At 47.1% G+C, this 23,845-nt stretch overlaps 1 protein-coding gene across 2 annotated transcripts in view; it reads left to right on the plus strand.

The window, feature by feature from the left end:
• Xylt1 (xylosyltransferase 1) overlaps positions 1 to 23,845 on the plus strand; it is a 307,805-nt gene that overhangs the window by 262,509 nt on the left and 21,451 nt on the right. For both annotated transcript variants that reach the window (XM_038341040.1, XM_042055636.1), the window contains 3 exons: positions 3,604 to 3,684; positions 18,970 to 19,186; positions 22,040 to 22,216. In XM_038341040.1, coding sequence (XP_038196968.1) covers positions 3,604 to 3,684; positions 18,970 to 19,186; positions 22,040 to 22,216 — 475 coding nt within the window. The remainder of the gene's footprint in view (positions 1 to 3,603; positions 3,685 to 18,969; positions 19,187 to 22,039; positions 22,217 to 23,845) is intronic.

A 23,845-nucleotide genomic window follows, 5' to 3' on the forward strand; every position in this document is an offset into this window, starting at 1 on the left:
AGCTGTTCATTATCTGGAGTGAACTAAATATCTAGGCAATTATTGACAGGAGCCTAAAAGGAGCAATCAAGAGAACTGGTCCCCAGCCAAATCTCATCTCCTTTTTGAGCAAGAGAAGGGATTGACTGACCAAAATTTAACATTGAGGGAGGCATGTTACAAAGAGGGGACAGGCAAGGAGCTACAGGGTTCCCTGGTCAGAAGGAGTAAGCATTAGTCCCCCTCACCCCACCCATCCAGCCGATCCAGCAAACTCACTCACCAAACACAGAGTTTTGCTTTCAAAGGGGGCTTTATGCATAGGTTTCAGCCTGGAAAGCCCCTACCCGACCACCCTCCCTCCCCCTAAGATGTCGTCTTTTGAGATGATTTCATGTGGAAGCATCGCTAAGTAAATTCGCTAAATGCCTATTCATCCCCATCCAATGGGGACCCGGTGAAGCGGGAAATGCGAAAATGGCCCCAGCTCCAGGCCTGAAAGAAGCTTTCTGGGGTTGCCAAATGGAGCCACAGCAGGCTGACCCTGGGAGGCCTGAGACTTCCCAGAGGGGGCTCCTAGAGCTTGGCCTTGGCCCCTTCAGTCCTCCCACCTAAGCTTCCCAAGAGGCCCTGTTTATTATTTCTGCTGCTGGAGACCCATTCAGAGGTTAACTTGTCCTTTTATTCATCCGGACGACAATAATGAACTGTCACACAGTGTGGCAAGGGGTTTGGTAAATAAGAGTGGCTGAGGCGAAGAGATATAGCGGGTCTCTAGATAGCTGGGAGAGACGCTGCCTGATTTTCCTTTATAAGGACATTGCGTTGCTGCTACCCCAGCAGCTCCTTGGAAGCCCTTTTGAGCATCAGGCTACAGGAACCTCGGAACCTTGGCCACCTCGATTATCACTGTCCAGGCACAAAGGTTGGCCCTGTAGATCTATCCCAAGGATTCACCTCTGTGTACATCAGGAGAGCGCTGCATCCTGTGCAGGACAGATGGTCCCAGGCTGCAGATGCAGGAGCCTCTTCAGGCATCTACCACCCATGGCTGGCTTCTCACTGGTTTTTATTTCAATAAGAGCCTGGGACATTAATCACTTTTGTTCTCAACTCAGGGTCTTCTAACTTCTCTATTTCATCCTTTCCATCCATCCAGAATTAGGGGTTAGTCAGCATATTCCATCCAATGAGTGGATGAGGGTTCAGAGTGGCTTACTCCAGAGGGATTTGAGGGCTGAGGGTAGAACAGACCAGGTAACTGAGACGTAGCAGAGCAATGTGCATTGAATGTGTGCCTACTGTGTGCCCTTTAATCTACCCATCCTACTGGCAAAAAAATGTGTGGTAAACTTACTGTGTGCTGGGGTGTTTAAGTCTGAGCAGCTGGGAGGAAGTGTGTTTCCCAAAGGCTGCTGTTCAGAGGGTCTGGTGGCTTGTTTACTCTTCCCACACGTGGTGGGCTGTGGCAGTGCAGCTGGAATTCACTTCCAGATCCTTTGGTTTCTGGAGCTCAGGCATTGCTTTCTAAGACACTGCCTTGCTTCTCCTCGGTCCAGCATTAAGGTTAGGGCAATGGCACAGTAGATAAAGCATGCGTTACTCAAGCATGAGGACCTGGGTCTAAAACTCCAGCACCCACAGAAAGGCAGAAGCCTCAGGAGGCATCTGTAACCCCAGTGTTCCAACTGTGAGATGGCAGACAGAAGCAGGCAGCTCCCGAAAGGCTTGCTGGCCAGCCAGACTGGTGTGCATGGTGGGGAACTTGAGACCCTGACTCATACAAGGTAGACGGTGAGGGATGAACACCCAAGGCTGACCTCTGACCTCCACACACAGGCCATGGCACATGTGTGCTTGGACCAACACTTACAGGCACGTGCAGAACACACCCCTCCCTACCTGCGCACCACGCACACATACCACACGATTCTAAAGAAAGAGCCCAGCCTCACTGTGCTCCCATACAGCGTCTTTCTTCCCACATCACCCAGTCTGGAAGAGCTGGTAGCCCGTGGCCTCTAAGGAGCCCTCAGCCCAAGCCGAGCTGCCTGGTGACAGAGGAGCTGTCAAATCAGCACCATTTACCTGTTTGGGTTTATTCAGTGGAAGAGGCGACTGCATCTCTGGCAGATGGAGACCTGTGTGACTGCCTTTTAAAATACTGTCACAGCTGTATGCACAAGCTGATTAGCTGTGACGGCGCTGTGAACACCGAGATTGATGGTGATAAATTTGGGATAACAATGCTGGGAACAATGTCATCCGTTTGCATGGCGCTTCATATTTTTTAAAACTCCCTCAACCCACAACTCAGTGGTTATCGAGCACTCGGATTCATTCACTGCGCGCTGCGCTGAAGGAGTCGGCTCTGAATTGGCTCCTCTGGGTGCATGCATTCCTTCGTCATCATTCATTCGTTCGCCAGACGAGAGTGTAGGTCCTACTCTGTGCCAAGATGGAGCAGATCTAACTAGATTCTCTCCTTGTGGGCCTGATGTTGTAAGGAAGCCAAGAGAGGACTTTCAAATGGTAATAAAGTAGTCAAGTCAGCATTGTGGTGTGGTAAAGGAGGAGGCAGGGGCTACTTTAGGTGGAATGACCAGATTTAAATTTAAAAAAAAATTTTTTTAATTTTTGAAGAAAAGACGTTTGAAAGACCTAAATGATAAGAGCAGGCCAGAAATTAAGAGACACAGGCACAGCAAGTGCAAAGGCCCTGAAACCGATCTGTATATGACATCAGCTATATTGACGACTATTGTCCACCATGCACAATGCTGAGCATAGATACCAAAGCAGATAAAACGCTGCGCTGTCCTCAGGGTTCCTTACACGGTGGAGTATGTGGGAGAGAGATGTGCAAACAGCCTGTGCTGGTTACTGTAATTCTCAACCTGACAAATCCTAGAATCACCTGGAAAGACAGTTGTAGTGGAAGATGACTTATATTGGGCAGGCCTGTGTCGTATCTGGGGTTAGTCACAGTCGGAATGAAGTTAATTGCCGTGGGAAGATTCAGCCCACTGTGTGTGTCACCGTTCACTAGGCGGGGGTCCTGACCTGTGTAACAGTGGAGAAACCAGGCTGAGCTTGACAGTCAGTCAAGAAAGCGAATGAGCATGCACACATTCATTTCCGTCTGCTCTTGTCCATGGGTGTGGTGTGTCCAGCTGCCTCAAGCCATTGCGTGCGGTAATGAACAATAACCAGAAACTGTGAGCTAAAATAAACCCGTTCTCTCCCTAAATTGCCCCTTTCCGGGATGTTACAACATAGCAGTCAGAATGAAACTAGAATACAGCCTCTTTTCACGTAATGTGGCAGGCGCAGGGGCATGACCCGCCAAGAGTGTGCATCTCAGGCTGTGTGGTGTGGTCAGAACAGGAAAACAGTGAAATCTGCTTCTGAGGAGTAAGAAGGGAGGCAAGACCCAACACTTCCATGGTCTACAGAGGACCCTGACTTTCTCTTCTGAGGAGTAAAAAGGGGGGCAAGGCCCAATACCTCCATGGTCTACAGAGGACCCTGACTTTCTCTTCTGAGGAGTAAAAAGGGGGGCAAGGCCCAATACCTCCATGGTCTACAGAGGACCCTGACTTTCTCTTCTGTTTGTTCCCACAGGACAAATGACCAGCTGGTGGCTTTTCTCTCCCGATACCGGGATATGAATTTCCTGAAGTCTCATGGCCGGGACAATGCAAGGTGATGCAGTGGGTACCACAGACATGGAAAGCTATTCCCGGGGTCTTTCTTCCAGGCTGATTCTACAGAACCAGAGAGAAGTTTCCTGAGTGTGAGCTCTAGGGTCCCTCTTGTTAGCCAAGGACAGGGAGCAGCAGATGCTTCACGCAGGCTTGCAGCTTTTTGCCCAAGAAATCTTTTGAATTTATTCCTGTATATGTACGTTTGCATGAGTGTTCAGGAGCACATGTGTGTGCTGGTTCACATGCTTCTGTCTATGTGTGTGTATGGGGTATACATGTGTATGCCAGTTCACATGCACGTGTGTGTTTATCTATGAGAATGCACATGTGTATGCCAGTGCACATGCACCTGTGTGTGTGTGTATGTATGCATCGGTCTATGTGTATGTATGGGGTGCACATGTGTAGGCAGGTGCTCATGCACCTGTGTGTACATATGTATGAAGTGCACATGTGTATACAGGGGCTCATGCATCTGTGTATGTGTATGCATGGGGGTGCATATGTGTATGCAGGTGCATGTGCACATGTGGAAGGCAGAGGACACCCCCAAATATCATTCCTCAGGTCCTACCCACCATTTTGTTTTTTAGAGAGGATCTCTCACATGGGTTCTGGGGATTGAACTGGGATCCTCATGCTCACACAGTGAACACTCTATCAGCTACACCATCTCCCCAGCCCACTCAGAACCTTTTACATCTTTGTTTTCCCTAGGAATTTTATGAGTTCATTTTTATCGTGGTAATCCTTGGAGCTAAGTAGTCATGGCTAATTGTCATATTGTTGATCGGTAGACTGAAGACTGCATTTAAGTGCTGTCCCCACATCATTTAGTCCTTCTGCCTGTCACTCAAGAGCTGCTTTCCTCATGCCAGCCACATGCCAGGCGCTGCTCTAGCAATGAACGAGAGCATCTTCAGACTCTCAAAGGATTTACTTTCCAGTTGAAAGACTCAGGATAGCATGAAGTTAAATCCAGAGGGTCGGCCTTCCAGTCTGTGTCTTCCTCACTTCCTCCCACTGCTGGTATGGATAGAGACAAGCAGGATTCAGAGCCTCCACCTCTCCCACTTAGAGTAAACAGTGCCAAAAACTAGGAGATTGGCTTGAAAAGATGGCTCAGTCTGTAAAGTACTCACTTCACTAGTATGAGTTCAGTTTCCAGAAGCCCTGTAAAAATCCAGGCATGGCAGCATGCACCAGTAACCCCAGTGGGATGGGAGGAAGAGACCGTCCATCTAGTCTGGGCTACACAATGAAGTTTCAGACCAATGAAAATCCCTCATCAAACAAGATGGGCAAGGTACCTAAGGATCAACACCTGAAGTTTCCCTGTGATCTCCACATGCATGTGAACACCTGCTCCTATTTACATGTGTATCAACACATTTACACACATACATGAACACATACCTGTACACAAACTGTGTCTCACCCTGGTGGAAGAGGCAGTCTTGAGCACCCTCTGGTTCTGGTGTTGAACAGAACACACTCCAGAATAATAGTTCTTGGAATCATTGTAACCTGTTAATATTTTGCGTCTGCTTGTTTATTTGTTTGTTTGTTTGTTTGGTTGGTTGGTTGGTTGGTTGGTTGGTTGGTTGGTCAATTGGCTCATTTGAACATATCTTCCATGAGAATCTAGATTTCCAATTAACCATGACAAGCCTGGTCTGACTTTGTGTCTATGTTCTGTGTCTGACTTTGCTCAAGGCTGAAATCAAGTCCAATCCCATCCTTCCTAGGTTACAGTAGTTCTTGTTTGTCTCCATTCCTGATCTGGTCATAGTTGGGATTTTAATGTACAGTCCCTGTTCAAGATTATTTCTGCCATGATTCATGGAGATGGCAGATTCTGTAACTTGATTTACCTTATTATCTCAAGCAAGAGACAGAAGCAAACATTAAGTTCCCTTCCCAGAGCTTTCAAGGAGTTATTCCAGATTTCTTGGGTTGCATTATTTCTTAAGGTTTGATTTTAATTTCAGCAGCCAATTGTGCACATATTGGCCTCTTCTTGATTCTAATCTGCCTCCATTATATTTAAAAGGAACTCCAAGGCTTTATAGTGCTCTGTGAATTCCTGCTAGTTAGCATAGCATGTTCAGGCCTCCAGTGGTAAAAAGGCTACCTGCACAAATAGAAATCATAGCCTGCTAAGCCCTAATACTTTTTTGCCCATTGCATGTGATATTGGCTTTATCTAGGGCAGAATTAAGAATTAATATCTTTATTCTCAGGAAGTGAAAGGGAGGCTTTGAGAGCCCAAATGGATTTCCCTAAGGTTGACCAGTTGATGGCATGTCAGGATTTGAACCCAGGCCTTTCTGACAGCAAAGACATGTGTCAATTAGAGCTGGGGACAATTCTATAGAGCGTTTATTTTTAAAAAGTGACCCTGATATTGAAAGTCCTCACCCATGGGTGGAGAATAAAACCCTTCTTCTCCTCACATAGCCTATAGTATCTGATTTGCCCAAACAGCTTACATTGTAGGCAAAGAAACCATTCCATTTAAAAACACATCACAAAAATCACATCCACCCCAGTAGTACTGGTTCAGGCTAATTGCTCTTTAATCTTGGCTCTCTGTTTCCAAGGCTTCCACTAGTAACTTAGTAGCACAATTAAAGTCATGAGCTTTGAGTTCCCACCCCCTAGGATGAAGTGCCGTTCTACCGTGTCTAAGGCTGTGTTGTATCATTTGTGTAACTTAGCCACTCTGAGGCCATTCCTTTACCAGTAAAGTGAAATAGCCAGAGCCCTATATGGGTAGGATTAAATGAGATGTGTCCTTTGATGATGAGGAGGAGGAGTAGGAGGAGGAGGAGGAGGGGGAAGGGGAGGAGGAGGGGGAGGAGGATGGTGATGATGACATCATTGCCATGGTAAGCATAAAGCCAAAATGCTACTGGCAGGAATGTCACCCAGATCTCTGTCCTGCATGGATGTGCACACCCTGTATGATCCAGGGGCACCAGTGGTGGGCAGATAGTGCCTGCCTGGCTCAGAGCAGTGTCACATGTTCCTAGCAGCTGCCTCCCAAACCCTAAAGCCAAGTACCTAATTTCAAAATTGCTCACAAGTTCACTCTTGAAGTCCCCAGCTGGGACTCTCTCATTTACATGAATTAAGGACAATATACTTTTAGTTTAATTTAGTAATAAAATTAATTAGTGTGTTATTGCCTATAACTTACTGCTCTTTGTTAGTAAAGTCTTCCCTTGGTGTGCGAACTCGGCTTCCCATAGCCTACCTCCCAATGCTTCTACGCAGTGGGCAGGCCTCACCAGTGCTGTGGCCAAAAGAATTCTTTTGTGGTGAGTGACGTACGCCCACTGCACTGGGTTTACTGTGGGTTTGCTGGAACAGGTACACTGACTTCAGGTGTGACTCAATTGAGCGGCTCAAATTCAGCACCAATCACTTGATGATTCCATTTTCTGGAGTGTTGGCTTGATTTTCTAGTTTTTAGGCTTCGGCCATTAAAAACTCCTGATTTTATCTTACAAGCAAGGAAGCGGAGATGCGGAGACATGTTGGATTCACAGAATTAGGGCAAGGCTGGGACTCAAACCCTACTGAGTGTGTCCAAAGAGGCCAATCCAAAATTCCTACAGGGTTTCGTCTCCCTGGGTACCGACCCTGCTTTGTTCCAGTAGACCAGGTGATTGGTTTTGAATTGTCAGATCTTTGAGAATATTGTAGAGTGTGGGTCTTAAGTTTCTATTGCTGGGATGAAACGCTATCACCAAAGCAGCTGGCGAAGAAAGGGTCTCTTGGACTCATGCTTCCACATCACTGTCCGTTATCCAGAGCAGGGATACGGAGGTAAGGGCGGACTCAGAGGCCATGGCGGGGTGCTTTTTATCCTTACAGCCTTGCTCATCGTGACGTGCTAAGCCTGCTTTCCTATAGCACTCAGGGTCACCAGCCCAGAGATGGCACCACCCACATTGGGCTGGGCCCTCCCCCATCAATCACGAATTAAGAAAATGCTCTACAGGCGTGCCCGCAGCCTGATCTACAGAAGTATTTCCCCAATTGAGGCTTCCTCATTTCCAATGACTGTAGCCTGTGTCAAGTTGACATAAAAAAACAGTCAACACAATGTGTCTGATTATAGTCATCCTTTTCCCTCTCAGACTCACCGTCTTCTCTACACACCCTACTTTATGCCCTCTTTATCTTTAATTTGAAAAAAAAAACATTTAAAACTATCAAAACTAACTGTGACACCCATGTTATTCTTGGCCCTGTGGCCTTCCACTGGAGCATGGTCCACTTACCAGGGACTGTGTTCTCCCCTCCATCTTCCAGCAGCTATCAGCTATCAGGAGCTTCTTAACTGGGGCTAGGACTTCATGCCCGCCTCCCATCTCCAAGCCGGGATGTGGTCCTGCTTGCACTTGAACGGGTCTCGTGCATGCTGCCGTGACTGCTGTGAGTTCGTGTGTGCTGCCCGCTGTGTCCAGAAACCCTGTTCCCTCCTAGTCATCCCCTGCCTCTGGCTCTTACAGTCTTTCTGTCCCCTCTTCAGCAATTGTCCCTGAACCTTGGGACGAAGGGACGTTGCACAAAAGTCTCATTTAGTACTTTGTAGTCTCCTATTTTCTTCACCACGTGCAGCTGTGGGTCTCTGTGAGTCGCCATCTGCTTCAACTAGAAGCTTCTCAGATGAAGGTGGAGGCGTGCATTTATTTAAGGGTCATTAGGGGTCAGTTTACTATTATGCCCATTTAGCAGAATAATAGTAGTAGATGCTCTCCCAGGCCTTCTGAGCTGTGTGACCATGCGCTCCGTGGCTCAGCCTAACTGAGCTTCAGTGTTCTCCCCTCTGCAGAACAACAGAGTAGAAGGAGCTGGTCTCCAGGGTCCCACTGTAGGCCAGCATGGCTTGTCTCCAGACAGACTCTTGTAAGAGTGGGTGACAAAAGCAGAGAGCCCGAGAGCTAGAAAGATGTGAGGAGCCAAAGCAAGCAGTGGGATGCAGCACAGGTTGCAGGATGCCTCCGCACAGCCACCCTGACCCTCCGTGCCCATCTCCACGCTTTAGCGGCTAGTTTTGACTTTCAGCTCCCACTGTGAGGGGGTGATCTAAAAACAAACTTGTATTTTAATAGCTGCCAAATTGGTCCGTACTGTTCTTGAAATTAAATGGACAGGAGTGCTGTATTCACTATTTCCCCTAGTTTTCACCCAAAATATTCAAGTAACCAGTGGGGTGACTGAGGTACGGTGCAGTCATCATATCCTGGGGAGCATCAGCAGGACTGAAGTCTGAACCCCGAAATTTATTCAGAACCCTGAATAATGGAAATGTCTCCAGCAGTTCCTTGCTTCTACTCAGATGCCATCTGCCTGAGTCTCCGTGTGTGGGGGGACAGGGAAACAGAAAGGAAAAGTCAGCTCCCTCCGATACAGTAGTTTCTTGTGGGATATTTTCTGCTCTGTGTAATTTCTCAGTCGCCAAGAGCCCTGTGTTTGGGACGGGATTTAATGTAAATGTTAAGGTAGAAATGCTGATATCAACATGTCATATCTCTTGGCTACATTCCAGCTGTGTCTCCAGCATTCAGCTCCGACTGGCCTTGCCTCTGTATATGGCAGGCAAGTATAGCAACAACAGGATGAACTGGCTCACAAACCACAAGGAAGGCACAAGCCGGACACTTGGAATATGTATTCCAACCTCTCTTGGCGAATGTTCTCCCATTGGAGAGAAGTGTGCAGCTGAGGGCTGGACAATCACTTTGTTTTACCCCACCCCCAGGGGCTTAAGGCTTGTTACTGAAAGACCTCCAGCATGGAAAGTGAGTCATCCAAGCTCTGAAGGCAGAGGCCTGGAGTCACCTGCTTCTTGCAGTACTCACCATGTGAGACCCTCTGTAAATCACATCAATTATCTGATTATCTGCTCCCTTGTTTATAAAACTGGAGTGATGAGAATAACGTCAACCCATTGCTGGTGGCGCACGCCTTTAATCCCAGCACGCGGGAGGCAGAGGCAGGCGGATCTCTGAGTTCGAGGCCAGCCTGGTCTACAAGAGCTAGTTCCAGGACAGGCTCTAGAAACTACAGGGAGACCCTGTCTCTAAAAAAAAAAAATTAATAAAAGCTATAAGAAACCCTGTATCAAACTCCCCCAATAATAGTAGTAGTAATAGTAATAATAATAATGTCAACCCTCTATAATTTACTAGAATTTATTGAGTTTGCCAGGCATGGTGGTGCAGGCATATAATACCAACTTCTTGGAAGGCTGAGGATGGGAGATCATAAGTTCAAGGCTAGTCTGGGAGACTTAGTGAGACCCGCCTCAAAGTGAGGTTTTAAAAGGAACCATATGAGACCAGTGAGATGGCACAGTGAGTTACAGTGCTTGGCCATCAAACCCTGGTGGTCTGAGTTGATCCCAAAACCCATGTTAAGGTAGGGGAGAGAACCAACTCCACAGAACTGCACTCTGTTATTTACACACACGAACTCGCAAACTCTCTCTCTCTCCCTCTCCCTCTCCCTCTCCCTCTCTCTCTCTCTCTCTCTCTCTCTCTCTCTCTCTCTCTCTCTCTCTCTCTCTCTCTCTCTGACACACACATACACGGAGGGGAGGGGAGAGACAGACATAGAGACAGTGACAGAGAAACCAAGAGAAAGGTTTGAAGCAATAATATACCACCTTTTCTTTTAAACTTCAGGCCCTGGCATGCCTTCACAGTGATTAGTATAATGTTAGGAACGAGTAAGCAGAACTCTTCAAACACACTGGGTGTCACCAAGTGAGAGGCCTGGCTTAAAATGGTTCCTAAAGTAAACTGGTTTGAAGAAGGCACCAGAATTGTTACGGTGGAAAACTTTGAATTAGTCATGACTGTTCTGACTTTAATTCAAGGAGAGATGAGAACAAAAGGGCTAAAGAGTACAATCAGACGAGTGAAAGAAACCTGGAAACCATGTGACTCAGGATGGAGAGCAACGCAATCAAATCCCTTAAATAAAAATTTATTTACAATAAAAAAAAAAAATAAAAAAAAAAATAAAAAATGTCTGATAGCTCACTAGGTAAAGATACTTGTTGCCAAGCTTAACGACCTGAATTCAGTCCCCAGGAGCCACATGATAGAAAGAAAGAACCAACTTCTGCAAGAGGTTTTCTGGCCCCCCACATGTGTACCATGGTATGTGAACACATATGTACATACATACATACACAAATGAAATAAACACATGTAAAGATGTTTAAACCCATAAGCGAATAAAAGTGAAGTGCTCAGTGCAGGGCACTTGGGAGCATGTGCAAAGCCTTGACTTCCGTTTTAAGTGCTGCCAAAACAAAGAAGGAGGCAAAGTGATCCAGCCTCTTGGTGCATTTGCTTTGAATGGGGAGAAAATGATGCTGGCACTGGAGAAGCATCTTAGAAGTGACAGACGTGTGACTCCAACTCTCAGGAAAGCTTCTAGACTCTTCCCAGTGTCGGAAGTACAGGCAGGTGTGAGGCTGGGAGAGGATCCAGCTCCAGATTAGAAGCAGCGCAGGCAGCTCCCCGTTCTTCTCCTGTCTAGCCCCACCTGCTGCAGGCAGCATTCCTACATGGGGTACCAGGATGACTCTGAGCAGCGTCAGCTATTTCCCTTCTCCGACACTGAATTAATTCTCCGTCTCAAATCCCATTAGATGTGTAAACAGGCAACTGATTAACCTAAAGTTGGCAAGTCCACAGGGAGCCTGGCCAGGAGCCACCTTCTGGTAGATCTGCTGTCTGAAGGTTCTTTGGTACCATCTTGCTTCTGCAGAGATGGGCTCCCTCCCCTGGTTAACACACAGCACTCTAAAGCAAGCACATAAATTAATATTGCATCTCCAGTAGAGAAAGCAGATCCCATTTCTACTTCCCTTCCCATATGCCTGGTGTGGTCATTTATCACACTCATGGGGTCCTGTGAGTTTTAGGAGCCATGTCACCTTGACACATTGTATTATGCCCACCCTCACCCGACCCCATGCATAGAACATTTCATACATCCCCTCCCAATACTCTACTGTGTGCACCTTTCTGTTCTTTCAAAACAATGCAATTAGTCATAAAATAACCTAAGAAGAAAAAATGCACTCCCAGAATCACTGAGGGATAGAATAGGATTTTATTTCCTTTTTTGCATTTCTTTCTATGTCCAAAACAGTCTTTGAATTGTAGGCCCCACTTTGCTAATGAAAAATGAAAGCATCAGGCACCATTTTTAAAAATACATGAAGGGGTAGGAAAGGGGCCTCCATTTATGAAGTATTTGCCACAGAAACATGATGACCTGAATTTGGATTCCTAGTATTTGTGTAAAAAAGCTAGGCAAAGTAGTTTCCAGGGTCATGCCAGGCCTAGGGGAGGGGAACATGTGGGGACAAGAGGACCCTTGTGTTCATCAGCCAAGCAGTCTTCAAGTCAATGTGCTTCAGGTTCAGTGAGAACCCTGCTCAAAAATAAGGTCAAAGGAGAGCCCAGAGATCAAGTATGTCATACATACATACATACATACATACATACATATGTGCATGCATGTGCACACGCACACACACACACATGTACATGCCACATTTGCATATATGCAAACAAACAAGCAGTACATGGACTATAAAACTGACAAGGCCTTCAGTGGACAAGCAGACTTCTGGCCTTAAAGCCTGAATTAAAACAGAGTTCTTGACTCTGTGGGTCTCAGCATTCACGCTGCTGGTTCTGCATTTCCTCTTGGGCAGCTTTTTCTTCTCTCTGTGAATGACAAGCCATGTTGGTTTTCCCTGCACAGTATAAGAAGTAGTAGCTATCTCTGACCATCGTTACCAGTTAGAATTCCTTATCAGCTGTTTGCCATTGTCCTTGAGTTTTCCTACACAGCAAATACATAAAGCAAAATTGCATATTTGTGATTTGCATTTTTCCCCTCTACTTATTTATTAAAGTGGTGTTGTGATCTTGTGGCGTAGGGTATGCAATCCGGAGAATGACAATTAAGGTTTGACTCTAACCAGCCACGCATAAGCTCACTTTTCCCCCTCCCAGTCTGTCTGCCTCTATCTCTCTCCTATCAAAGAGCGCATAAGAGTACATACTGAATGCATGGACCAGGCCTAGAATGGAGTGTGTAATCAGCAAGTGGTACCTGTCAATACCTACTTTGTTCTCTGCCTCTAGTTGGGAGAAAAGGACAGAGATGGTGTTCTCAATCCTAGTCTCAGTACAGAGATCAGGGTCTGCAAGATATCAGACATGCTCTCTAGGAATGCTAAAATCATGACTGTCCCAAGCCCTTTAGTTTCCTATACCCGTGCCTTAGACCAGCAAGATGTTAGAGTCTACCCAGATCAGAACCTAGTGCTAATTCCTGGCCAACTCCTGATGGCAAGAAGGGTTTGTATTAATAGCCCTTGGGCACAGTTAGAAGGATGGGTATGGCACCTATCACCTCCACCATCACAATCATTAGCATGAAATAACTTCACTTCATGAACTGGGATTCTAAGGGGCGGGGCGGGGGGGGGGAAGATGCTGGGCGCTGTCCTTGGTGCTGAAGTACCATCGCTTTTCACATGGGGTTTCGTTTCAGCTCTTGGCATACACTACATGCCTTTCTACTAAATCCCAGATGGTGACAAAGGAAATCAACATTGAAAACACCCATTTTGATGAAGAAAAACACACCCCAAATGTCCTGTGGAGTGCCAACTGTGTGCCCGGCATGGCATTAAGCCATCTCCCATACTATCTTATGTAAGCCTTCAGGCTAACTCTTAGAGGAAGTCATTGCTTCAGTCACTCTTTTCTACCTGCATTTTGAAGCAGCACATGAGGTGTGGGGCTGGTTCCAGATGTAGAACTTAGATCAAGAAGCCTGGCTTCATGGCTCCCCTGCATCATATAGCTGTAATGTGCGAGCATGTCAGATAATCCATGATTGCAGAGTTTGTGGGCAACCATGCTTTGTTCTATGGCTTCATTTTCATTTGTTTGTTTATTTGTATGTGTGAAGATACATGTGTGGGTATGCAGGGGTGTGTGTGTGTGTGTGTGTGTGTGTGTGTGTGTGTGTGTGTGTGAATGTATGTATGTGTTGCATGCACATAGCAACACACAGCTTTTTACATGGGTTCTGGAGATTGAACTTGGGTTCTCATTTTTTTTACATGAGAACTTTACCAACTAAACCATGGCTCAATCCTTGGCTTTATGTTTTAAGTAACATGCTAGTTTTTGTTTTTTAAGGGGGTTCCATGACAGGATGCTGGCCGTGGAGAACATAGAGCAGATGGGTTTGTCCAGCAGTGTAGGGACATCATTCATCTTCTCTGGATCTTAATTGCTTTTCTCTTTGTTTGTTTTGCGTGGCTGTAGAGTTAGTTCCCTTAGTAAACTGCTAAGGCTTCTTTCAACACACTGAGAATTCTAGGGGCCAGCCTCCATCCTTTTGGAACTCATAAGAAAGTCCTGGGGTAGCACCACACTGGGTGGGTATGCCAAGGTGGCAGCCAGGGAATGAGCAGAATGGAGAAACCACTTTGGCTCCTGATGACACAACAGAACCCTTCTTCACTGACCTCTTCTCCCCTGGGGACAGTTGGACCCTCTGACCTAATCAAAACCTTCCATGTGATTTAGATTCCTTTTCAGCCATTAGAATTTAGTCCCTTGAGTCCCAGTGAAGCCTACATTATAAGTAACAATAAACTGTGGACGGCAAGCCACACGTTTCTCAAAACCTAGGAATAAAGTTGAATGCAGCTGCTTCCGTGTGAAATTTAGGAAGGCTACTCTGGAGGTGCAAGTCCTCATGGGGCCCCCAGGAAACCTTTCAAAGCAACATGTCTTATGCTTAGACACTGCCTTTGAAGCAGTGGAAATGTTCAAATCCTTCATTTCTATCCATTGGGGAGGGTCCCCGGTGAAGAATGACAGAAATCTTAAGAGCTTGCCTGGGAGTCAAGTTCAAGACCCCTAGCTCTGTGACTCTGGAGAAGATACTTAACCTGCCTTGTTTTTGTTTTGTTTGAGGCTAGTTCTTGCTGTGTAGCTCCAGCGGGCCTGGCACTCACTATAAAGCCCAAGCTGCCCTCAAATTCAAGGCAAGTCTCCTGCCTCACTTCCCCAGTGCTGAGATTACCAAGCCTGGGTGAAATTACTCAGCCTTCCAGAGAGTCCGTTCCTTGAACACCTCTCCTGCATGTCAGATGTGTTAGAGGAGGTGGGTGGGTACCTAGTTGTGTCATTTCTGTGACTTCCTGAGTGTCTAATGGTTGTGGCTCCTGCCTTTTCTGTTGTTCATTCATCCCTTGAGTAAATACATTTGCTGAGTACCTGGTGTACAGAAACGCATTGTTCTAGGGACACAGCAGAGAATCAGGAGACAAACATCTCTGCCATCTTGAGACGTACGTACACCTCATACTCAGAAGCAGATGATAAACTAAATAAGAACCTTGCACGAGAAAGAAGATACAATGGCTAACAATAAAGCATGGAAAGAATTCGGGATGCGAAGGATGGGAGTGGGTGTCGCCATATGGAAGAACTGATTGGTGGTTGCCCCCAATAATTGCTTGGGTAGCTAGTGCTTGCTAAATACTTTGCAAGGCCCCTGCAGTGGCATGTGGTTTGGAAGGCTGTTGGCACTCCTATTGTGAGTTCATGGAGTCCTGTTGAACCTGACTCTTCATAGTGCCTGTGTTGCTTTGGCGCCACCTGTTGCCCAGATGCCCCAAGGTAACCATGGCAATGAGAAATAAAACTGAAAGAATGGAGAAGACATCCTTCTGTATATTATAAGTTCCATGGATGCAAACTAGTACTCTGCCCTCATGGGAGAGAGCCAGGAGCCAACACACATGAAAAGAGAGTGTCTTTAGACTTTACCTTGTCTTCCAGCTTCACCTTTGATGTTTCAAGTTATGGTGGATGCACAGAACAGAGGAAATGAAAATTTTCAAATTAAATATCAGCTCAAAGAGTTGACTCTGCTCCTCTGGTTGAAACCCAGGCTCTGGGCTGCTGCCATCTTCTAAAACTAAAGTCCTCGGTAGCTCCTGTGGCATGAGAAAGCATTCTTAGCCCTGAGGAATGGGCTCTCTTTATCTACCCATACTTCACCAAAGCACACGTTAGCAGCTTATCCTGTTTGCAAAGGCAGTAAACATAGAACCCACTCCCCCAAAGTCATGGGCATTTCATTGTGGAGATGACTCGTGCGTGAATGTTGCATTCGATTATTAGAACCTGGGACAGTGCACTAAAATCACAAGATGCTGTTAGCCCATGTTGTAAGGTGAGGTTTAAACACTGCTCCACGGAAGGAGGGATTTGCTTAACCCCTCACCATAGGTTATCTTTCACTCGCTCTTTCTGCTAGTATGTTTCCATATGAATTTTCACATCAGTTATCTGAAATTAGAGTTTTTAGCATGGTCCTGTGCAGTCACTGGGCATTATTGTATGATTATTAGTAGCTGGACTCAGGCAGGATTTGATATTTCAAAGCACAGGGCTTCCTGTCACACTCCAGTTTTGTTTCCGTGGAAGTGATAGTATGTCTCTAATGAACAGCTCCCACTGACCTTCCCGGGAAGGAAGGGACTTTACAAATGAACTCATTAGGAAAAGAAGAAGATCGGGGACACTGGACACATAGGTCTTCTGAACACCGGGGTGTTCTGGGGGATTCTGTTAACATGAGTCCTCTGTGTGTCTCTTAGAAAAGTGACCAGCCTAGCATGGAGCAGGGTTGCTGCAGGGGTGAGGCCAGCCTAGCATGGAGCAGGGCTACTGCAGGGGTGAGACCAGCCTAGCATGGAGCAGGACTGCTGCATGGGTGAGGCCAGCCTAGTATGGAGCAGGACTGCTGCATGGGTGAGGCCAGCCTAGCATGGAGCAGGGTTGCTGCAGGGGTGAGGCCAGCCTAGCATGGAGCAGGGGTGAAGCCAGCATAGCATGGAACAGGGCTGCTGCAGGGGTGAGGCCAGCCTAGCATGGAGCAGGGGTGAAGCCAGCCTAGCATGGAGCAGGGCTGCTGCAGAGGTGAGGCCAGCCTAGCATGGAGCAGGGCTGCTGCAGGGGTGAAGGCAGCCTAGCATAGATGAAGACTACTGCAGGGGTGAAGCCAGCCTAGCATGGAGCAAGACTGCTACAGGGTGACAAGGGGAAGATTCACACAGAGGGCTGCTAACCAGAGATTCAGAGATCCAGATTCCCGGACCACAGCACAGCTCAGAAGGCTGGAACAGCAGACAGATCCCTGAATTGGGAGTCCTGCAGACTGGAGACTCCCTATGGATACTCAGTTCATCCAAGTAAGGATCAGTCTTCCTTCTGCTTGATGCCCATGAGCACCTAGAACCATGCCTAGCACACAGTAGGTGTTCAATAAAGTTCACTGTGAGTGAACTGACCGCTCAAGAAGAAAGCTCGCTTAAATCTCTGCCCACACTCTTAACATACCCACTCCCTTAGAGCTCACCTAAGGTGCTTTGATTTTCCTAGCTGCAGAGACAGACAGACAGAGACAGAAAGACAGAAGAGAAGAAATGCCACTTCTGCCCCATCTGCCCTCATAGTCCTAAATGAGGTGTGTGTGTGCGTGCATGTGTGTGTATTTGTGTGTGTGTGTGCGTGTGTGTGTATGAGAGAGAGAGAGAGAGAGAGAGAGAGAGAGAGAGAGAGAGAGAGAGAGAGAGTTGTCTACTATGAAAGCCAGGAGTATTAATTTTGTGTCTGCTTGGGAAGAGCTCAGAAGGGCCTTTCACTTTTTCCCCCACCAAATGCAACCTGAGATCACCTAAGTATCAAGCCACGGCAATACCAGTGGTCACTGAATTAGGCCCAGACTGGAATTACACATTATAGTTTGTGTCGGTGCCTCAAAGCATAATTTATGCCCACTGCTTCCACAGAAGTACTTATTAGATGTGCCAGGATGCCACCACATCTTGTCATTTAATGTGCTAATGAAATACCCAGAAGATCATAATTTGTTATTTTTTCAAAATATTTTATAAATCCACGTATAATGTGTGATTTGAGAAACAGCTTGAACAGGCATTGTAGCTCCATGGTGGACTACCTGCCAAGCATGCTCAGGCCCTGGGTTTGAGCCCCAGTGCTGAGAAAAAAAAGCTATACACATTCATACTAATGTGCCATGGTTTTTATAGCAGAGCTAGGAGCAAGCTTTCTTCTTGAACTTTCGGTTTCTCCACAGCAAGCCTTTATTAAACACCTATCATAGGAAGGTTCCTTGCTCTAATGAGTTAGGTATCCATGCAGAGCTTACAGCCTAGAAGCTTCCCAACATGCACCCATCCTGGAGTCTGAATCTGATGTGTGTGCATGCGTGCATGTGTCTTTTCGGCCATGCTGGTCTCAGAGCTCAGCACAGAGCCAAAGACGACCTTGAGTTTATGTTCCTTCTGCATCTACCTCCTGAGTGCTAGAGTGACGTCACCATGCCCGGTCGACTCATGTGATACTGGAGGCTGAACCCAGGGCTTCATGTATGCAATGCAGTCATTCTTCCGAGTCATGTCAGTGTGAGTGTGTGTAGAGTGTATTGTGTATGAGTGAGTGTATGTGTGTATATACTGTATGTATGTATGAGTGAGTGTGTATGTGTATAGACTGTATGTATGTATGAGTGAGTGTGTATGTGTGTATAGAGTGTTTGTGTGTATGAGTGAGTGTGTATGTGTGTATAGAGTGTATGTGTGTATGAGTGAGTGTGTGTGTGTGCATGTGTGTGTGTGTGCATGTGTGTGTGTGAGTAAGTGTGTGAGTCTGTATATATGCGTGTGTGCATGATTGTAGTGTGTGTGTGTATGAGTGAGTGCGTATGTATGTGTGTATGTGCACGCACGCGAAGGAATTTTATAGCACTGTCCTAAGATGAGGGTCCACGAGCTGCGTTAATCAAACTGTCACAGCAACCACTAAAAGGCTGTTGGGAGAAATTTCTAAAAAAGTCGAGGTAAGACTGAATTTGCTCATGTCAGTAAGCTGCTGGGTAGCTGCACTAGGCCTTCTGGGCTCCAGTGGTTCTTCTAGCCAACAGGGCAGTAGTAATCCCTGTCCCAGAGGTGCTATGCCCTGCCTCACCCAGGAGCAATAAGCAGTAGGCTGCACGTGAAATCCTGACTCCTGTGAGCACCCAGAAAGGGCTAAGTAGTACCCTACCTGCCACGATGGTGTCTTGAGCTCTGGGAAGAACCCTCTCACCCGGGTACTCAAGGTCACCTTGTTTTGCCCAGGTTCATTCGCAAACAGGGCCTGGACCGTCTTTTCCTGGAGTGTGATGCCCACATGTGGCGCCTGGGGGACCGGCGGATCCCAGAGGGCATTGCTGTGGACGGTGGCTCTGACTGGTTCCTGCTTAACCGGAAGTTTGTGGAGTATGTGGCATTCTCCACAGATGACCTGGTGACCAAGATGAAACAGTTTTACTCTTACACCCTCCTTCCTGCTGAGGTGAGTTCCAGAAAAGATCCCAGGGTAGGGTGCGGAGAGAGGTGCTAGGTGTAGCCCTAGTGGAGAGTGAATGTTTGAGCGTGTGATCCTGGCTCCACAGACTATCCTGCAAATCACCAGACAGTGCTGGAGAACCACATTGGTTCATGCAGACCTGACCTCATAGCCAGACCTGTGGTGCACATGTGGTGTCAAGGATGCAACCACAGCCTGCACGGTCTCTGCATGCCAAGTACAGAGAGCAGCCCTACTTAAGGCACTCAGCCCATATTTGTAATAGAAAACAATCCAATATTCTGACTTTTCTAGAAAAAGATGTTACTGCTACTTTACAGCCAAAAAAAATTGTTAAAATTGCAAGCCCTCTGATTGTTGATGACACTCTTTGGGATTGTGCAGTGCATGCTAACAGTTCCAGGACAGCCACATCAACTTTTAACACATCCTCCAGTCATCAATCATGCAGTAAAGTAATAACCATTTTCAGCACCAGTAATCCCTTTTCTCATTTGAATACAGTTCTGTCATTCCTGTCACTCCCTGAGAGTGCTGTCTTCATTGCACACACACACACACACACACACACACACACACACGATCCACAGTCACCCTGGGAAAACCAAATAAGATCTCTTTCACTGGTCCTCTCCATTGTCAGCCGTCATGGTCAAATCTTCAGGGCTCCCTTCCTGCGGAGCATATTGAATAAGCCCCTGAATCTTTTGTAGCATCCCGGTGAAGTCCCCACTGCATAAGGCTCCAGACTATTTTAAAACAGCCAGGCACATCTTGATATGTTGCCTTTCACATACTATAAGCTGCCTTCTTTGAGATGGGAGCTTCTGGCTTCATCTCCCTGACCTCTAGCTAGTTTTACTCAGACTTCTAACCTTGTGTAAAACCCCAGTGCTTGTTCTGTTTCCATGGAGCCTGTGGCATTGCTCGTGTGTGGTTCTCTGCTTCCCTGCTGTTGGGCCTCAAGTCCTAATCACACAGCCTGGAAGAGACCATGCATCTCCGTGAATGATTTCCCATGTAGTATCATATCAGGTCAGGGGCCAGCTCCCAGGAGGACTGGCTGTCCACACACCTCAGTGTGAGGAGCAGCCCAGACTCTCTGAGCCAGGTTTTACTATTCTGTGCACATGTTAACTCATCAGCTTTTAATCCTATTTCAGCGGAAATCACCTTTTCTCTCCATTCTGATAACCTCCTCATCCATTATCTTGCAGGGAATTTCTGCATCGTTATAAAGGACACAGGGCAATTGGTAATTGGGTACTTTCCCCCACTGCTTGATGGAAGAGAGGTGCCTCTGTGGGCTTGTAGACAAGTCAAGTTTAAATCCGGGTCCCCTGCCAATGTCATTAGCTTCACAGGAAGACAAGTGAGCGGAGCTGAGTGGCAGGTGGGGCTTTGTTTTGCCCATCCACCCATTTAGAAGAGATTCTCTGAGAGTTCGGTTGTTCTCAGCAATATGCCAACGATACCATCAGTACCCCCAAAGCTCTGAGTGCACTCACTTCCCCACCCCTGCCTCAGCGCTAAAGCATTTCCCTGGGGTCTCTGTCAGAGGCTCTTCCTCCATTGTGTTGTGTCTGCCTGCTTGTTCATTCCTAGACAGCTCCGGGGCTTAGAAGAAGTCTAAAGACTGTGTCCATAAATCTGCAACCGTCAGACACATATCCACCAGCAGCTTCCCCTGGGGACCAGGGTCCAGGAGGAAGCCTATTCTCCAGTCGGCAGAGCTTGTTATAAAACTGTGTTGAAATAGAAATCGCTCTTTTCCTCCTCTTTCAGTAGCTCAGTGTCTCCAACCAAACGCTATGTTCCCTCTCTGCCTCTCTTTACCTCCCAGCGTTATCTCTTTCTCGGAATCTTTGAAAGAATTGACCAAGAGTCCTAAAATTAGGAAAGAACTATGGATGCTGGTTCATTACCATAGAAAGCACGCAGCCCACATTTACTTGTGTTCTGACCACACTGGGTGGGCTCCTTCAGCACCAGACAGAAAGCAGTTCCTCAATACTCAGTTTAGTGACTCTGTGAGCTCAGTGGCTCCTGATTTAGTACGGTGAACAGAAAGCATACAACCGGCCCCCAGTTCTAGCCCCACTATCTTAGTGCAGTGGCTCCTGGCACAGCACCGCCGCCAGCAGCATCTCTAGCCCCACTATCTTAGTGCAGTGGCTCCTGGCCCAGCACCACCGCCAGCAGCATCTCTCCAAGCCACTTTTGTGTGTGTGTGATAATGAATGATGGACCTTGGTTTGTTGCCGTGGACAGTGAGCAGCCGTGCCCTTCCCTGCTATGTAGTCAGTGTACATATAGGTAGACCCATGAGTCTTGCCTTTTCCATCCAGAGGTGAAATGCAAGCTCATTGAACATTGTTATCCATCTATTTCAGACCTAAAACTTACTGGTTTCCAGTCTGGTTTTTTTGCAGGCAGGAGCCCTGGCAGCCTGTAGTTTCCTGGAAATCTGTCTGTCATGTTTGCTTCTGGTTCCCATTTGTTGATACATCCTGAGGAGCTCTTCCTATCTGTTAAACAGACCACAGATGTCCCAGGTGATAAGGGACAGTTATCTTCATATCAGATTCTAGGCACTAGGGAAGAAAGGTTCCAAGACAATAGACTTGTAGGTAGCATTAGCCAGTGAAGACTAAACAGACATCAGCACCCAGATGGACAGGCCTGGCAGCTAGCTGATGTTGTGTGCCTGAGATAGACATGACACTGGTGTTCTGGAGAGCCCCTTGCGCTCAATGGTCCACAGAAAGGACATGCCAATCCGACACACTTGGTTGTGCGTTACTGGGTTCTCAGGCTGGGCCCTTTTCTCCTCTGCAGTCCTTTTTCCACACGGTCCTGGAGAACAGCCCTCACTGCGACACCATGGTGGATAACAACCTGCGCATCACCAATTGGAACCGCAAGCTGGGCTGCAAGTGCCAGTACAAGCACATCGTGGACTGGTGCGGCTGCTCGCCCAACGACTTCAAGCCTCAGGACTTCCACCGCTTCCAGGTGAGCCCACCGGTCCCACCACACCTTCCTAGGAAGCCGCTGCAAGCTTTTAAGGCCAGACCTATGAGACATCTTAACCTCACTTCCCAGCCTGACTATAACCAGCAGTTAGCACGCATTTGTCCCATGCTACGTGACTAAGCTATAATCCCCAGATTGACTCCTTAATCTCCCAATGTCCCTGACTTGTATGTGCTGCTGCTATTATGATCCTTCCATCTTAGAAATGAAGGAACTAGGGTGCAAACACTCAGAAACCTTGTTCATGGTCACACATCCCAAGCCAGAGCAATGGCTCAGTGCTGCACAAACATAGGAACCTGAGTTTGGATCCACGGCACCCACAGTAGAAGCCTGGAATGGCAATGTCTTTAATCCCAGTGCTGGCGAATAGGATACAGGAAGGTCCATGGGGTGTGGTGGCCAGCACATTAGCTGAAAATGGTAAGCTCCGGGTTCAGTGGGACCCCTGTCTCAAGGCAGAGAGAGAGCACTCATGGGGGATATTTGAGATCATCTTCCAAGCTCCATACACACATGCACAGGTGTTTGCACCTGCACACATGCACATAAAAACACTGCATGCAAGAGAGAGACTCATAGATGGATACATAAGTTAAAAGATGATGGAAGCCAAGCATCAGTTTCCAAGGTCATTCTCATCATCTTCTCTACATTGCCGCTCAGTCACATTCCCCTGGAATATTTGTTAAAATAATTTTTGCTGGGTGTATGCTTGAATATCTTGAATATATTGAGGACAGGTTTCTTTGCTCCAGCACTCTTGACATTGTGACTGGGTCAACTGTGTTTTGGGGTTCCAACTTCTGTGGTCTCTACACACAGGTGAAGTTGTGATCTTCAACTGTCATGACCTAAGATGTTCCACAGTGTCCCTAAATGTGATATAAGTTTATACTTGCCCCTAGTTGACAAGCACTGGTCTCCAGCAGATGCCCCAGGTGATAAGGGGCAAATATCTTCATATTAGTCCTCTGAGGGGCGCATCATACTCGATCCAATGCAACGACTGAACAGAGTGAAGTCCTCAAGGGACTGGGCTGGATTTTTAGCACTTTGTACAGTCCTTGGCACACTGCAACTCCCTGGCCAGAGTCAGCCCAGTCTATTCTTGGAACATAGCTACCACCACTCACCTGCTATTTTGTCGCTGGGTGTTTCCATGCTTCAGACTGGAGAAATTTCAGTGCTTTACGTACCTGCTGTTTGTCTCCCTGCTGAAGATGTCTGTGAAGCCCTGCCTTAGACATAGTATAATACTTACAGATGGCAGGTGCTTGGTTTTTTCTCTTTATGTGCACACACACACATGCATGAGTATTCGTGTGTGTGTGTGTGTGTGTGTGTGTGTGTGTGTGTGTGCGCGCAGAAACCAGCTTCAGGCTTTGTTCCTCTGGACACTGTTGTAGAACTCACTCCTCCAAAGCCAAACTGCCTCCATCTTCATGAGATCAGCTATGTCTGCTGCAAAAGTCCGTCATGATGTGGCCTTGGACTGTGGCCATTCCTGCATAGGAGGGTGGTCTGTAGACTGTGGCCATTCCTGCATAGGAGGGATCAGTAGAGTTATTCCACCTGAGTATCTAGCTGCCTCTTCTGTCCTAACTG

Source organism: Arvicola amphibius, chromosome 1, assembly GCF_903992535.2.
Source record: "Arvicola amphibius chromosome 1, mArvAmp1.2, whole genome shotgun sequence".
NCBI classification, from domain to species: Eukaryota; Metazoa; Chordata; class Mammalia; order Rodentia; family Cricetidae; genus Arvicola; species Arvicola amphibius.